The sequence below is a fragment of the Brassica oleracea genome, chromosome C5 (assembly GCF_000695525.1).
Source record: "Brassica oleracea var. oleracea cultivar TO1000 chromosome C5, BOL, whole genome shotgun sequence".
NCBI lineage: Eukaryota > Viridiplantae > Streptophyta > Magnoliopsida > Brassicales > Brassicaceae > Brassica > Brassica oleracea.
This window is the reverse complement of record NC_027752.1, coordinates 4690733-4708798: the sequence shown is the minus strand read 5'-3', so window position 1 is coordinate 4708798 and position 18066 is coordinate 4690733. Positions and strand designations below refer to the sequence as shown.

Below are 18066 nucleotides of genomic sequence, written 5' to 3'. Positions count from 1 at the left end.
CTAAGTCTATTTTAATATTATTTCATGTTAACTTTTATTTTCTTACTTATAAATCTATAAAATAATGTTCATCTGACATATTACTTACAATATTTATTTAATTTTTTGCAGGTTTCTAAATTATTTTGCATTATTTTTCGACAATTGTACTTCATAATTTATATTTTTATGGATAATTTTTTGATTTTTTTTTAATATATTTTCTTTTACTATGTCTACACAAAAGTTTATTTTATTATTAATGGAAACAAAATATTTTATTCTCCATCATAGATTTTAACGACAGATATACAATACATTTCTAATTAATGATAATATAAAATCTGAATTTTCTAAAACTATGCAATATTTATTCCATATTTTGAATGAAAGTTCCTTCGTAAACATACAAAGAAAATATGGACGTTGCAATTATACGTACACGGTACACACAATATCTGTCTCTTCATACTGAAGTTACTTTGTTCCCTCTCGTCCATCTCTAATTGGTGTGCGATCTTTTTTCCACGCCTGATGAATTCTCCCAAAGACGGTTGTTGACATAGTATAAAATCTGTTACTTATAAAATCATATAAGATTTAGTCCATATTTTGAGTTTTCTTATGCCCGTACAGGGTGCGAGCCGGTCACCTAGTATTATTTAAAAGAAATGACAATGTGTTTTAAATTTCAGATTCTTCTAAATCAAACAGTTAATGAAAATTAAGAACTACATTTAAGAAAATATAGAAAAAGGAAAAAAACTCTCAATCAGACGTGAATATACTTCTTTATATCATATAGTAGTATTATTGGTAAGTCCCTAATATATATGTATTTAATATAAACCTAACAGCGGATTACGTTTTTTGTAGTTTAATGGTAATAATTATTATTAAAATACTTAAGAAAGATCTTACCAAATCCTACCTAATTCCCCTTTTAAATCTCCATTAAAACTCTTGAATTCATCAAAACTCTCTATATTCCATTACATTTTAAAATCCTCAAAACCTTCTCAAACCCCGACTCCAATAAGCCCCCTAAATCACTGAACTACTAATGTAATTTAATAATTTATAGTAAAATATGAAAAATACACAAAGCATCAATAGTATATTAAAACTTTCATTTTTTACTTGGTATATTATAATTTTACAACAATAATTCTACATTACATTCATAAAAGTAACTTTCTAAAAAGATCCATAAACAAATATCGCTATTAACTTAACTATACCTATAGAATCCCTTATATATTAAAAAGTATGCATTGCATTTAATGCGTTCACACTACATTTGCCATGTGTCATAGCCTTTCTCACAATTTGTTTCCTTTTATATGCTTCAATTCTAAAACACACGAGATAAAAATAATGCAACATCAAAAACTGCGTATCTGTTAACTTTTTAGATAAGTTGCAAAAACGCAACACATAAGATACGTTAATTATAAAGACTCTTTTTCGTTCTTTGACTTCAATGGAAATGGAGAGGGTGAAGCGGAAGCTCGGCGGAGGTGGCGTGGCAGAGACAACGACGTCTACGGTCATCAATTTCTTCTCAGCCTCTCTTTCCCATGAACTCGCCTGTCAAGCTCTCTCTCTATGGTTTTGTATTGTTTAGGGTACGGAAAGGGTTGCGTTGTGGTGGTGGTACATTGGTGGTGCTTACGCATCTGCTCACCGGAGAGTGAAGACAAAGCTTAATGGTGGTGAGGCTGATGATGATGAAATTTGGATTTTGATTTAGGTTTAATTTGTTTTCGAATTAGTGCTTTTTTTTTGCTTATGTTTAGTGTTTCTTTCAATTTTTGGTTTAGTTCTGTAAAATTATTTGAATATATAATAATTTAAGGTGTTTATGTGTAAGTTACGATGGAATAATCTAATAACATATATACACAAGATTTCTGATATTTCAAGAATCTTGAGTTTGATTGAAATGTAAATATCAGATTAAATGTGAGAGTTCGTTAGCCCGTAGCTATGTTTTGAAAGAGTGATATTTTACATATTTTGAAGATAAATTGTTTCATACTCGCAAATATATTCATGTTACAGCTAACTCGATATATTGGAATTGAGTGTGATAATACATTGAATGTTTGAAACGTACGTAACCGATTCTCTTTTGAAACAAAACAAAGAACTCTAAAATAACACTTTTAACCAGTGTTTTGAAACCCGACCCGGACCCACGGTTGAACCAGTAAACCCGGTGACCCAGAAAAAAATCCAGTTTGGGTTTTGTGAAAAACTCAATATTTAGAAACCCACAAAACCCCGCAAAAACTCACTAAAACCCGGAACCCAATACCGGTTGAACCAATAAATAACTTTTATCTTCTTTTTTTAAGTTTTAGATTATGTTTATATTCTAAGTTTTCAATTAAGAAGTTAGGTGCTGACAAAAAAAAAGTTAGGTTTTCCCTTTTCAGTTTTATATTTGTAATTTTTAGATTTTGATGAAGATTTCATTATGTCACCTGAAGAAAATGAAGTGAACGATGGTAGAGAGAACCAAAATTAGTTGATGTGATTTGGTGTTAGTTTATTTTCGTTATTGACAATTTATTACAATGATCTTTCACTTTGAGTTTATTTTGAATTTGAAGTTTAATTTATTATTCAAATTAGAAATATAAATATTTATGAATTTTATATCTTAAATTTTTTTAGATGTCATAACTTTTACTTTGTTACAAAAAAATTTAAATAGTCTAAACTATTTTTTGATATTTTGTATGTAAAATGAAAATAAAAATATTAAAAAAAAGTTAAGTATTTTCTAAATACCTTTTAAACATAAAATATATACATATCCAAACTATTATTTTATCTTTTAAAAAACATTTAGAAAATATTAAACTTTAGTTTTTATATTTTTATTTTCATAGCTAATATATTATTATATAATAAAATTAATTCATTTATTAACTCAAGATTCACCCGCAGTCGACCCAGTGATCCATCAACCCGGTAAACCCTTTTAACATAATGAGAAAGAAGGTTTTTGGATAAGCTTTAAGAAGTAAGAACATGCTAACGTTTATTATGGTTGTTAATGTCAACATGGTCACGTTAAAAGATACAAAAGCCGGCAATACCACTCCGAGGTTGACTTACATAATAATCAAAATTATTTCTAAATTTTGACAATATTTACGATGATGCTGGTGAATTTTTCTGATCACTTAATAAAAACTTTGAATTTTCTATTTTTTATAACTTATAGTATGCCGCCCTTATTTATTAGCTATTGATAATATAATAAGTTTTAAACACTCGTATATGAAGCCTATGAATTTTTGATGGAGGATTATCTACACCGAATTCTATAGAAGAATGATGTATCTTTCAATTAATGATTGCTTAAGATATTTATTACTTTTTCCGTTCCTAAAAGATGTATGTTCTGGAAAAAAAATTGTTTCAAAAAGATACATTTTTTACTTTTTCAATGTATGAGTTTATGAAAAATTGTAAGTTCCAAATTAATGGTGTTTATTGAATTTCTATTGGCTAAAAGTTATGAAAAATTGTTATTCACAAAAAACAATGCATATTTAATGAGTTTTCTTAATATATGTGAAAAGTCTAGAATATGCATCTTTTAAAAACAGAAGGAGTATACATTTATTTAAAAAATGAAGATGATCGCATTAAATCTAACTGATTGTATCAGGTAAGATATCAAGTTTTTTACATAAAGTTTGCAATAATCGATATATATTCCAACTGCATATCTATCACCCAAAGAAAGAAAAACGAAAATCAGTTTAATCTAACAAACCAAAATAAATATAGCTTCCGAATGGTTGTTATATTTTAAAAGAGTTAAACCTAAAAAAATCCGACCTAAATCCAAATCGATGTCCACACTAAACAGATCTAATATCTTTTTATTTTATAAATATTAAAATTAATAATTTTATTCCACTGGTTATCACCTAGTAAAGAATATTGTTGTAACATAGAGAAAGACGCTCGTAATTATTTTTAACGACCTTGAACGTCGGTGAGGGTAACATCATTGACAGAACTACCGGTTTCTCCACTAGGGCAGTTACCTGAGCTGCCTCCATTTTTGACGTTTCTCTTCCTCCCCACCGTAAACGCAGGATGCTTCGGAGATGGAAGATCAATGGCGTTATGTCCCAACATGAACACAACAGAAGACATGTCTGGTCTGTCCGAAGCCCTTTCTTGCACGCAAAGAAACCCAATGTGTATGCACTTCATCACTTCGCTTTCTTCATAACTCTCTGCGTCCATTAACGTGTCTATGATCTCTCTTGCCTCACCTTTTTGCCACAGACCCCAGATCTACGAAACGAAAGAACCAAAACATTGTCCTGTTTCCGACACAAACCTTAACCATGATAATGAAATATAATTTTACTTACATGTCCGACTAGGTTTGAATTTTCGTTGTAGATTGCACTATTCTTCTTTCCGGTTATGATCTCTAAGATCAATACTCCAAAGCTATAGACGTCGGATTTAATTGAGAAGTGACCATCCATTGCATACTCAGGTGACATATATCCACTGTGACAATGAGATTGAAACGGTTTTTTAAGTTAAGAAGAGTCTTGTGGATAGTGAGAAAGAATAATAACTCACTATGTTCCAACAACTCGGTTTGTGCTTCCTTCGATTTGGTTGCCTCCAAAGATTCTAGCCATGCCAAAGTCAGCAATCTTGGGGATCATTTCGTTGTCAAGAAGTATATTGCTGGCCTTGAGGTCTCTGTGGATGATCCTCAGTCTTGAATCTTGATGTAGATACAAGATTCCCCGCGCAATCCCTCGGATTATCCCCATCCGTTTTGGCCAATCCAACTCTGCTCTATGCTCCTCACCTAAGAGGAGGATAACAAATACAAGATTCAAGACTTGAATTAGAAATTAGATTTGTATAAGAAATCTTGGGAACTTACGGAATATGAAACAGTCTAAGCTCTTGTTTGGTAAATACTCGTATATCAACATCTTCTCTTCCGATTCAACGCAACACCCTAAGATCCTCACGAGATTTCGATGCTGCAATTTCGATATCAACTTGACCTCGTTCTTGAACTCTTCCATTCCTTGGCCCGAGTTTTTTGACAACCTCTTCACTGCTATCTCCATACCGTTTTCTAACACGCCCTGAAATAGAAACGAAGGAACCATTCCTTACTACTTACAGAACTTACAAGATTGCTCATGCATATATACTATAGGCACGTAGGAAGATGGTTTTATTTTGCTACTTCCTTACCTTGTAAACGGCTCCGAAACCACCTGCTCCAAGCTTGTGTTGAAAAGAAAAGTTGTTAGTGGCTGCAGCGATTGTGCTAAGCTCAAAGAGAGGCAACTCCCCCTTTCTTGATTTATCCTCGAGCTCTTCTAATACGAATGGCTCTTCAATATCAAAAGAGCTCGGGGCGAAGGTTGATGGAGGTTTCTTATGCCTGTTAGCCTCTGCATGTGTACATGTTTTCAATTTATTAGCAAGGAAACATATATACTTATAGTTATACGATCATCATCAGAGAGTTACTTACGTCTTCGTTTCCTTATGAAACAGAACAACATGATCATTAGCAACATCACCACTACAATCATGCTGATGAGAATTAAGAAAAGTCTCCTCTTCCCTGATGATCCACTTCCATTCCACCGCGCTGAAACAAGCAAAACAAATCAAAATAACGAAACAGAAACAAGTAGCAGAGTCTGTATATTATATGTACCTAACTCTGCCTTATCTACACGTAGATAGAAATCTTGTCCTGCGCTCCAGTATGTCCTCGTATCCAACATATCACCGTGCCATGTCAAGCAACCTTTCGCTCCGTCTTCGCTCTCGTGGTAAGCGCTCGCATAAGCGACACAAGAGCAGTTCCTCAAGCACCTCTTTTCACATTCTTTAAGCGTTATGTTCATATCCACACTCACACCTGATGTATTTGGAACCTTCACCCGCTTCAACTTCGCAAAACCTTCTCTCCCATTACATAACGAAGCCGCGTTGCTCCTCTTGCACCCATCCGAAGCATCCCTAAAGTTCCAAGCTTGGGGCGTTTTAGGCTCGTGCCCCGGTAGGCAAGAGCACTCAAACTTGTCTGGACTCGTGGTATCGCAGTAACCGTTAAGGCCACAGTGGTTGTAGCTGTCACACTTCTCCTCAGGAGCTGACCAGAACCCGATCCACTTCTTATCCTTCCCGTTCCACGTGAACCGCTGCAGGGTCCCCGTCTCGTTCAGCACCATTCTCGTTATGACTAGAGGATTCAACACACCGTAAGTGATCGATACTTCATCAGGACTATTCACAAACGAGATATTGAATATAAACTTGTTTGTCATCTCAGGCACACCGCTCCATCTCTGCCCTGTCCATGACCCAGTACGCCACCACAGAGTCGTTCCTTTGTACATCATCATCTGCGGAAACCCTCTACGCTCTATCCGGAACGTAACGTTCCCGAAACCAGGGTCACCAGGAGATCTCCACGACGTCATGAACCGGTCCACACCGTCTTGGCGAGTGTATCCGAACTTCATAAAGGGAAGCAACGTGTTTGTAGGATGGTTAAAGCTCTCCCAGAAGCTTTTCCCTGTGACAGGATCAAGCAGCACAAGGTTGCCTAGATCAGACAGCTTCGCAACTAGAGCCGGTTCTGATATTGTATCCAAAACATCGGTAGACCAGATAGGTTCTGTTCCGTTGACAGATCCATACACACAGAGATTCCCTCTGCTGCTGAACTTTATATGACCAGACGTGTCATTGATAGGATGGTCTCTGTTTGCAACCCATACAATAGTCTGCTCAGAGACTTGAGCATACCAAATCCCAACGTACCTGAGCTTTGAAGTCCCCAGGCTGAAGAATCCAAAAGCGAATCTCTTTCCTTGAGAGAATATAACATCGCCGTCTCTCATGGACTGCGTTCTCATGATCATGTTGTTGGACAAACAAGAATGGACAAGGAAGGAGAATAAAACAAAGAAAAAGATGAAGAAGATCTTCATCTTCTGTTTGTTTTCTGATCAGAAGTTTGATGGAAACGTATAAATGCTTTGTGTCTTATTGAAATCCCAAGTGGGACTCACCTGAACTAACAACATTAACTGCAGGCATCAATTCAGTCACGCTCGGTTCCGGATTTATCTCTCTAAGGTTGAACTTTCAAACATGTAAAAACATGTGACTTACAACATGACACGAACTAAAAAGGTTACCAACGTCCTGAAACTTTTTCCTTCCTTGTCCAGTGTCCATTCAATCATTGCCTCTTTTTCACTGTGCAGGAATCAATCAGTCCACGCCACCTAAATTTCCCTACAATAATAAATTACCTATTTATGTGTAACATGTCAAACATTTAGTGATATTTTAAAGACCTATTTTATACACAAATTTATTGACAACTGAAACTTAGAAGACAAGAATCACTTTTACACATCATTTCTACTTCTTGTTTTATTTTAATGAGCTAGGCTCAAGGAAATGTAAATCTAGACGGATTCATGGTATTTAACACAGTGCTATATATGCTGTCTCAAGCATATTATGTTGATCTTCTCTGCCATTAGATTATGCCTGTAATATCACCTTTGCCTGTAATATGCGGTCTCAAGCATCCCTTCCACATTCATTCTCATGGTAACCAACACCATAAAAAATCATACATCCTAATGTACTTTTTTTTTATCCTTGGAAAGGAACTCTATAAGATATATCAATCACTACCTAGAAACACTTACATCTCATAGCCGGTTAAGTTAAAGATGATAATGACTGGCAATAACTTTATGTGACATTTTAACCACTACCCTCAAAAATTTATTACATATACCAAACCCCATAGCAAGTGAATATTAAGTTGACAATGACAGGATATATTAAACTCAGTAAATTCATCAGCCAATAAGCATACTCAAGAAAGGGTATAATCATAAGTCTTACAAGGTAATATGAGGAGAAACCATGGGAACAATCAGATCCATCGGCGGGGAGCCAACCACCACCGCCACTCTTCCCCATTTCTTCTCCTGCTTCCTCCTTATTTCATAGTTAATCAACGTCTCACACGTAGTTGCAATTAAAACTAAAACATACACTTCTATGGAAGTAGTTTAGCAACTAAGATAGATCTCTCAACAATTCAAAATATTTCAACGGCCATGAACATCAGTGAGAGTAATGTCATTAACAGAATTGCTATTTTCTCCACTGAGGTAAGCACCGGACGTGCTGTCGTCATTCTTGACGTGTGGCTTCCTTCCCGATGTAAACGCAGGATGCTTCGGAGGAGGAAAGTCATTGGCCTTATGACCAAACATGGACACAACAGAGGGCATGTCTGGTCTATCCGAAGCATTTTCTTGTACGCAAAGCAACCCAATGTGTACGCACTTCATCACTTCGCTCTCATCATAAATCTCTTGGTTCATTAATTTGTCTACGATCTTTGTTGCTTCACCTTTGTTCCATAGATCCCATATCTACAAAACAAGACGAAATAAAACAATATTTGGTCATGTTATGTTCTGTTTTGATCTTCCGTTTATGTAAAAAAATTTGCATATTCTAGTTACTTGTCCGACTAGGTTCAAAGATTCCTTGTGGAAAGCACTGTTTTTCTTCCCTGTTATGATCTCTAAGATCAATACTCCGAAGCTGTAGACGTCGGATTTAACGGAGAAATGACCCTCCATTGCATACTCAGGTGACATGTAACCGCTGTGACAATGAGATTGAAAACGATGTAAGGTTGAATGATTTTTACACAGTTCAATGTGAATTATAAAAGACTAACTCACTATGTTCCGACGACACGATTTGTGCTTCCTCTAATTTGGTTGCCCCCAAAGATTCTCGCCATGCCAAAATCCGCAATCTTGGGGATCATTTCGTTGTCAAGTAGTATATTGCTGGCCTTGAGGTCTCTGTGGATGATCCTCAGTCTTGAATCTTGATGTAGATACAAGATTCCGCGAGAAATCCCGCATATTATCTCCATCCGTTTTGGCCAATTTAACTCCGATCTCTGCTCTTCATCTACGCGAAACACAACAGCATAAGATCTTCCTGAATTGGAATATTTGAATGTGTAGACTTCATCAGAAATGCTGAACTTACCGAATATGAAACAGTCTAGACTCTTGTTTGGTAAGTATTCGTATATCAACATCTTCTCTTCCGATTCAACGCAACACCCTAACATTCTCACGAGATTCCGATGCTGCAACTTTGATATCAACTTGACCTCGTTCTTGAACTCTTCCATCCCTTGTCCCGAGTTTTTAGCCAACCTCTTCACTGCTATCTCCATACCGTTTTCTAACACGCCCTGAGTGGAGAGAGACACAACGTAATTTTTTATTTATTTGAAAACGTCCTAAACGTTCCTTACTACCTATAGAACTTGAAGTACTGTTAAAGATTCTAAAAGTTTAGGATATTTGAAGATGCATTTTCCTTTCTTCCTTACCTTATAAACAGGTCCGAAACCACCTTCTCCAAGCTTGTTACGGAAAGCGAAATTGTTAGTCGCTGTAACGATTGTGTTAGGCTCAAAGAGAGGTAACTCCCATTCTCTCCCCCGGTCCTCTTCAAATCTGAATGGAGAACCTGGAGCCAAGGTTGTTGAGTATCTTCTTTCCCTGTTCGACTCTGCAGGTGAAAATGTGCCATATAGCCAGTTGTGAGATAAGCAAGAAACATAAGAGCTTGAAAGATACATCGTAGAGATATTCACTTACTTCGTCGCTTCCTTACGAAACAGAACGAAATGACGGCTAGTAACATGACGGCTGCAATCAAACTGATGACAATGATAATGACTCTCCTCTTCCGTAATAAGCCATCTTTGTTCCACCGCTCTGCAACAAGCAAGCAAACCGGTACTAAGTGCTTCAAAATACTTTAGATTGAAATGTTTCTTATATTCCCTACGTTCTAGATCCTTCAGAAATTATTAAAATGCATTTATAATTATATATACCTATCTCTTCCCTGTCTGCACGTATGTAGAAATCTTGACCCGAGTTCATGTATATCCTCGCATCCAACATATCGCCGTGCCATGTCAAGCACCCTCTTGCTCCTCCCACACCTTCATGGTAAGCGCTGGCGTAAGCGACACAAGAGCAGTTACCTAAGCACCTCTGTTTGCACTCTTTCAATGTCAAGTTCATATCCACACTTGCAACTGATGTGTCGGGAATCTTCACGCGCTTTAACCTCACAAACCCTTCTTTCTCACGGCCGCATATTGAAGCGTTGATTTTCTTTGTACACCCACCCGAAGTGTCCCTCTAGAGCCAATCCCGGGGCATCTTCGGCTCAAAACCAGGTAGGCATGTGCACACAAACGATGCCGAGCTTGTGGGATCGCAGTAACCGTTAAGGCCACAGTGTGCATAATTGTCGCATTCCTCTTTAGGAACCGACCAGAAAACATTCCATCTCTTCTCCGTTGCGACCCATATGAGACGTTGCACGTTTCCTGTCTCGTTCACCATCATTCTTGTTAAGACTGAAGCATCCGTCACACGGTTGGTTAAGGATACTTCGTCCTGGTTATTAACAAACGAGCTACGGGAGATAGAAGAGCCTCTTCTTCTTGACATTCCAGGCACACCGCTCCATCCCAACCCGGTCCAGGATCCCGTACGCCACCATGGGGTCAGACCTTTGTACAGAATCAGCTGCGGGAACCCCGTACGATTTATCCGGTATGTGAAAGCTCCAGAGCTTGGGTCACCAGGAGATTTCCAAGCCGTCAGGACGCGATCCAAGCCGTCTTTTCGGGTGAAACCCAACCTCATAAACGGAAGAGAAGAGTCAGTCGGATGATCAAAGCTCTCCCAGTAACCTTTCCCTGTAACTGAATCAAGCAGAACAAGGTTCCCTAGAGGAGAGAGTCTCGCAACTAGAGTTGGTTCCAGGATACTGTCTGAAACATTGGTCGACCAGAGCGGCTCTGTTCTGTTGGCTGATGCATAGATGCAGAGGTTCCCACTGCTGCTGAACCTTATCACCCCAGATGTGTCATTCATGGGACTGTCTCTGTTAGCAACCCATACAACAGTCTGCTCAGAGATTTGAGCATACCAAATCCCGACATAACGGAGGTTTGAAACTCCAAGGCTGAAGAACCCAAATGCAAATCTCTTGCCTTCAGAGAATATGACATCACCATCTCTCATGGAATGTGTTCTCATGATCGTATCGTCGCAGGTACAAGACTGGAGGAGGCAGAAGTAGAAGAAGAAGATGAAGACGATCTTCATTTCAGTGTTTGTTTCAGAACAAGGGTTTCCATGAAGCGAGCAAATGCTGCCAGTCTATATTAAAAGCCAAGTGGGTCACACCTGAAATAGCAAACTTGTATCGTAGTGTTCTTCTCTGTCTTTGACGGAGCAGTTAACATCGATCATTTACACCCATTGTAGGAGAAAAGTCATGTGACTTAGAAAATTAGACGAAGAAACAGGGCACCAGTAAATAGTCAAGTCAATTCAAGTCTTCACTAAATACTAAATAGCCAGGCCCCGTTTTACCTAGAATAATAAATGTATACTGATGTATCATACGGCACAATCATATTGTGATATTTGAAACCTGTTCTTATAAAAAAATTTCTCAGTGATTAAAACTTACAAAACAAAACTCAAAGTTAGTGGTAAATATAAACTCCTTTATATTTTCTTCAAACGGTAATCCTCCAAAGACACCTAGAAAAGTAGAGCAATATGCTTACTCAACCTATCTGAAACAAACAGCAAGCATATAAAATGGTTTAGATTTTAAGGTCATATGTATAGAGGTGACCTGAATTATATATATATGTTCCATTTAAAAATAAGAGTAGCAAACTATGTATAGAGTTACATGTCTCAGGTATGCAAAGGTTACCTATGTAGCTGTGTCTACTAAACGTAGATAAAAAAAAAAAAAAAAAATCTTCCTGGACTGAGAAAACCTTTAGCATAAAACTCTGCTTCAGAGACTAAAACATTGCCATGTATCAGTGGTGCTCTTTTCATCTAAACAAACGATTCGTTCCACTTCCAAAAACTCTCTTCTTGTTGAACATCCACATCACCATAGGAGCCAACGTAAGACGATTTTGACTCAAAATCAAGGCAATGCAAGATCAAGCTTGCTTGAAATCCCTAATTATCGCCACAGATAGAACCCGTCCAGAGATACACTCATACTGGCAACCCACCATATGTAGAATCCGAATCAAATCAATTGCCTACCTAAACTCCAATGACTCCTTGACCGCCGGCGAATGTTATCAAAACCAAGCACAGATCTCTCTGCTTCGGAGACTACCTATCATCCAAACAAATGATTCGTTTCAACTCCACTCGTGTCAGTGGAAACTTGAAAGCGTAATAGGCTAATAGCCATGTCCGGCGGTTTTCTGCACACGACCGGCGATGCGCGTGGCTCACACGCTCCGTCGAAGCAGGGGAATCGCATTCTACTACTGCAAACGGATTCAGCTTTACGATTTCGCCCTTCTTTTTAAGTCGAATTTTCAGTTTGGTTGCCATTCCCACAGAGAGAGAGAGAGAGATTCTTTCTAGTTGCTATGGGCCTTGATTGGGCTCAGTCGGATCTATTTCCTTTTACTCGATTAATTAAGTCCAATTTGGAATTTTAGAAACATTTGGGGGAGCCATAGGTGATTTTACGCAAAACTGAAAACCATTATTAGTTGCTTGCCGCGCTGCGAATTGTTCCCGCTTTTCTGCTCGTTTTGAAAAAAATACCTTAACTTTAAAATAATTGGATAATATATTCTATTTTTTTCAACTTAAATGCAGTAATAATACTGTTTTAGGTCTTTTCAGATAACACGTTCTCTCTGTGTTCTTGTTTTTTTTTTTGTTTTAACCTGGAGTATTCCAGGCCAATAGAAAGGTCCAGACTAATCCCCAAGGGAAGGTGCAGCCCACGGATAGACCCTCTCTCTGGGTATTCAAATGGGCCCTAAAGCATAGGCCCATATCCATGTAAGGTGAACAGGATAATTGTGACTTAATTTCGCGCAGCAGGTGGATCGAACCTGAAACGTGTTGGCGTCTCAGTCCCGTCTCCTTACCACTCGACCACAATCACTCGGTCACCTCTGTGTTCTTGTTCACTCAAGCATACATAGAAATATCACCTTTAGATTATGCCTATAGTATCACTTTTGTCTACACATACTGTAAATATAAATATTGTCATGAACTCTAATAATCCATGATATTTAACTTACTGCTATATATGCGGTGTCCAGCATCCACATTCATTCTCATGGTCACCTGACACAGTAAAAAAAATCATACAGCAACTCCAACTATTAGAAACCATACAAGTTTCTAAAAAAAAAATATTAGTATTATTATTATTCAATCATGTTTTATTTTCTTTAAACCAAAAAAAAATATTAACTTTCTCTTACACGATGACATGTGTCTATTAAAAATAAAAGTTTATTAAAAAGTCTAAACTAAAAAAATTTGGTCTTCTCTCTCCTAATTTTTTTATTTTATTATTTTTCTTAAATATTTAGAACATCTTCTAATACTCACCATTTGAGGTGTTCTCATGTGTTTGATATCCTCTTTGGAAAGGAACTCTATAAGATAATATCAATCACTAACAAGAAACACTTACATCCCATTGCAGGTGAAGTTAAAGATGATAATGACTGGCAATAACTTTATGTGACATTTTAACCACTACCCCCAAAGATAAACTCAGTAAATTCATCGGCCAATAAGCATAATCCACAGCAAGTGAATATGAAGTTGACAATGACTGCATATATTAAACTCATTAAATTCATCATCCAATAAGCATAATCCAGAAAGAGTATGATCATAAGTCTTTTTTTTTTTTTTTGTCCCTGAAATACTTCAATAGAAAGGGCAAAAAACGAGGCCCACCTCATAAGGAGGTCCATTACATAATTGAGTTTCTAAGGATGGCTTTTGCCAGCGCATCAGCCTCCTCGTTGTTTTCACGATGAACATGAAAGAAATCGACTGAAACAAAAACATAAGAGAGATTGTGGATGTCTTTGATGATTCCCAGCAGTTCTTTCCTCTGTGTCTTGTTGGTGATTGCTCCAATGAGCGTTAAGTTGTCGGAGCCAATCCAGAGATTTGAGATCCCCTGATTTGCAGCCGTATAGAGTCCCTCCCTGACTGCTAATGCCTCTGCTACCAGTGGCGAGTTGACAAAATTCTGTACCATGGTGTCTCTCCTTACATCCTGGCTCAAAGGTCCCTTCAGGATCCACGCTAATCCTGCCCTAGACCGAGCCGCATCCCATGAGGCGTCTGTCATAGAGATCGAGACCCGATGATTAGGTTGTGGAAGGCCTCTTGGTTTGTTGTTCTGCATCGTTGTAAGGGTACTCTGCACTTTAATATCTGAAAATTGTGCTTCGTTCCATTCTCTTGCTAAAGCAATACCCCTGGTTGCGATGTCTTCAGGTTGTGCGCATTCCCCTTCGAAGATGAAAGAGTTTCGATCTTTCCATATTGACCAACACACCCATGGGAGTATGGCGTTTGGTACTCCAGATGGTGGTAGACACACCACTGAGCGGAATCGGACCATAACTGATTTGAGGTTCTCGGTGGCAGCTATGTGAACTGCTTCTTTAAGGGGAATTTTACTCCATACTTTCTTCGCAAAGGGGCACATGAAAAAGGTATGAATAGCAGATTCATCACTCTTGCACCTTGGGCATTTAACGTCAACATTAATGCCCCTCCGTTGTAGGTTTTCCCCCAAGGGTAAGGCCTCTTGCACCATAGACCATAAGAACATTCTCATCTTGGGGGAACATGAAGTGGACCAAATATCTTTTATCCAGTCGAACTCAACAATTGGTCGGCTCACATTACAACGTTGAGAGGAGTTTATCATAGAGTTGTAGCCTGATCGTGTCGAGTAGCTCCCCGATGGGAGAGGTTGCCAGATGAATCTATCTTCTGCCCCACTTCGACTGGGTTTGATGCATTGGATTCTTTCAGCAAACTCATGTAGGAATCTTTTAATTCTCTGCGCATTCCACTTGAGATCATCTGTAAGCAAATCAGACACTCTTAAGTCTACTGCTTCCTCCTGAATAGGTCCAAAGGGCTTAATGTGTTCATCAAGGGATATCCAGGAGTCTTTCCACACCCTTGTCGACGTGCCATTCCCAATTGCCTTTCCTAAGTTCTCCCGGAGCAAGTTTCTGCCATGTATAATCCCCCTCCACCCGTGTGAACACACTGAAGGTAACTCCACCTCTAGAAAGCTTTGATTGTGGCAATATTTTCCTTTAAGGATCCTTGCTAGTAGACAATCTGGAACTGTAATTACTCTCCACGCAATCTTAGCTAGTAGAGCCTGGTTAAATAGCTGAATATCCCTCAACCCAAGGCCTCCCTCTGCTTTTGACTTCGTTAGTTTGTTCCACGCGACCCAACTCATCTTCCTTTTGTTGTCTGGTCCATCCCACCAAAAACGAGTAAGGGCCGTTTGTATTCTTTTACACATACTAACCGGAAGTTCAAAACATGACATCGTGTAGGTTGGTATAGCAGTAAGAACGGATTTCAGCATTGTCAGCTTTCCTGCCTTGGAGAGGCACCGGGTAGACCAGCTAGCAGCTCGTTGACGTATTCTATCAACGATGGCAGTGAATAAATCTCGTTTTTTTCGACCAAAATGTTCAGGAACTCCAAGGTACTTCCCTTCTCCTCCCTCCTTTATAATCCCCAGGATGGTTTTGGCTTCTTCCTTTACTGCCGAGGGGGTTCTTTTGGAGAAAGTAACCGCTGATTTAGCCTTACTTATTTGTTGCCTTGATGCAGCTTCATACTTAGCTAGGATTTTGACCAGAGACTGACAAAAAGTTGGCATTGCATGGCAGAAAAACATTGTGTCATCTGCAAACAAAAGGTGATTCACTCTTGGACACCCTCTCGCCACTCTAATGCCCTGTAGAGATCCATCTTTTGCTGCATTTTTGCATAACCCTGATAAAACTTCTCCACATATGATGAAAATATATGGGAACAAGGGGTCTCCCTGTCTGATTCCTCTGCTAGGTTTGACTAGGCCATATACATTGTCGTTGATCAAATAGGAATAGGTTACTGTCGAGATACATTCCAAAATCCACTCCACCCATTTACTGTGAAAGCCTAGTCTTGTCAGAACTTGTTCCACAAAATTCCATTCAATCCTATCATAAGCTTTTGACATATCTGTTTTCACAGCCATAGAACATCGTTTTGTAGCCTTAGAAGTCTTCAGATACTGCAGAACTTCATGAGTAATCAAGACGTTATCTGTGATTGATCTTCCGGGGATGAAGGCGGATTGATTCTCTGAGATGATAGGACTGAGGACCTTTTTTAGTCGTAGAGATAGCAACTTCGAAATGATCTTATAGTAAATGTTACATAGTGCGATGGGTCTGAAGTCCTCTGCTCCTTTTGTCTCTTGATTCTTCGGGATTAATCTCACATACGTATGATTTACTAATTTTGCAAGGTTGCCGGTTGAGAAGAACTGTTGAATCTCTTGGATGATGGCTGGACCTGTGATATCCCAGTTAGACTGGAAAAAGGCAGCGGAGAATCCGTCGGGCCCTGGAGCTTTATCCGGATGAATGGCAAAGGTTGCTTCCTTTATCTCCTTACTAGAGGGAAGTTCGATCAACATCTCATTTTGTTTCTCTGTGATGTAGGGCACTAGTGCTTCCTGAACTGTTTGAGAACCTTCAGCTGGTATAGACGTGAACAGCTTGGAGTAGTAGTTGCAAATGACCTCTGCAATATGCTCTTCCCCATAGCATGGTAATCCATCTTCATCTTCTAGGACTGTTAGCTTGTTTTTTGTTCTTCTCCCTTTGGTGGTTGCGTGAAAATAGCCAGTATTTGCATCTCCCAATGATAGCCATAATTGCCTACTTCTTTGCTTCCAAAAGTTCTCTTCCTCTTTATAGGTCTTTAGAAGCTTTGCATTGATATCCCGGATGAGAGAGTCATTTGGAATGGAGCTTGACATGGCTTCATCTAACTCTTTCCTCAGTTGTTCTAAAGCTTGTCTACTATTTTCTTGGAAAGTCCTACACCAGCTACAGATAGCTCTTCTGCAGATAGACAACTTTTCCTCGACTTGAAGATGAGCATTTCTATCCCAAAGTTCTTTGACAATCTCTTTCACTTCTTGATTATCTTTTAACCTCCGGTCAAATCTGAAAATTCCATTACCCCTCTTTTTTCTCGTATCCAGGAAGGAGATTAGGGGCCGGTGATCAGACCCCTCATATCGGAGATATTGACTGCGGCAGGAAGGGAAAAGGTCTGACCATTCAGTGTTGCATAGCGCTCTGTCTAGTCTACATTGGACCAGGTGAGTATGCCTTTTCCCTCTCCAAGATAGAAAACTTCCACAATGCTTCAAGTCAAATAAGTCATGCTTAGATAGAAACGTTCTGAAAGCACAAAAAGAGCCTTCCGCTCTCTCAGGCCCCCCCACACTTCTCTGAATTGTCTATGATTTCGTTGAAATCACCTGTGAGGAACCAAGGTGTCGAGTTATCTCCGTGTAGTGTTGAGAGGTTGTTCCAAACCTCCTGCCTCTTTGATTGATCTGGCTCACCATAAACAAACGTTGTGTGGAAAGATACCCCTTTGTTCGAGATTAGTGTGTCAATATAGTTCTTTGTAGACGCGATCACAGTGAGAGTAACTTCCTTTTTCCAAAAGAGGAATAGTCCTCCCCGCCCTGGCGACTCCGGAGGTACTGTAAAAAACTTCTCTAAGTTCAACCACTGGAGGTCTTTTAGGATTTTCTCATCGGGGTTTTTGGTTTCCGTTAAGAAGATAATGTCTGGTTTGTTCCTTCTGTTTATCTCCTTCAACCGCTGGACTGTTGCGGTGTTCCCCAAATTGCAGCAGTTCCAGCTAGCTATGACTAAGGAGCCGGGTGTGGAGCAACCCGAAAATCCTCCTTCTTTTTGTTTGTTGCAGGGATCAGGTTGATCTGTGGGTTGCCTCCTTGTCGGGA

The 18066-nt window shown here is 38.7% G+C and overlaps 1 protein-coding gene and 1 pseudogene across 1 annotated transcript; both read right to left on the bottom strand.

The window, feature by feature from the left end:
- Positions 1-3898: 3898 nt before the first annotated feature.
- Positions 3899-7007, bottom strand: LOC106292447 (G-type lectin S-receptor-like serine/threonine-protein kinase At1g11410). The gene is made up of 7 exons (XM_013728034.1): positions 5723-7007; positions 5534-5653; positions 5248-5450; positions 4925-5135; positions 4609-4846; positions 4389-4533; positions 3899-4308 (listed from the first exon to the last, which is right to left on the bottom strand). The coding sequence occupies exons 1-7, from the start codon at positions 7005-7007 to the stop codon at positions 3982-3984; spliced, it is 2529 nt and encodes an 842-aa protein (XP_013583488.1). The 3' UTR covers positions 3899-3981.
- A 1076-nt stretch (positions 7008-8083) lies between these two features.
- LOC106292451 lies at positions 8084-11337 on the bottom strand (annotated as a pseudogene).
- Between the last annotated feature and the right edge of the window lie 6729 nt (positions 11338-18066).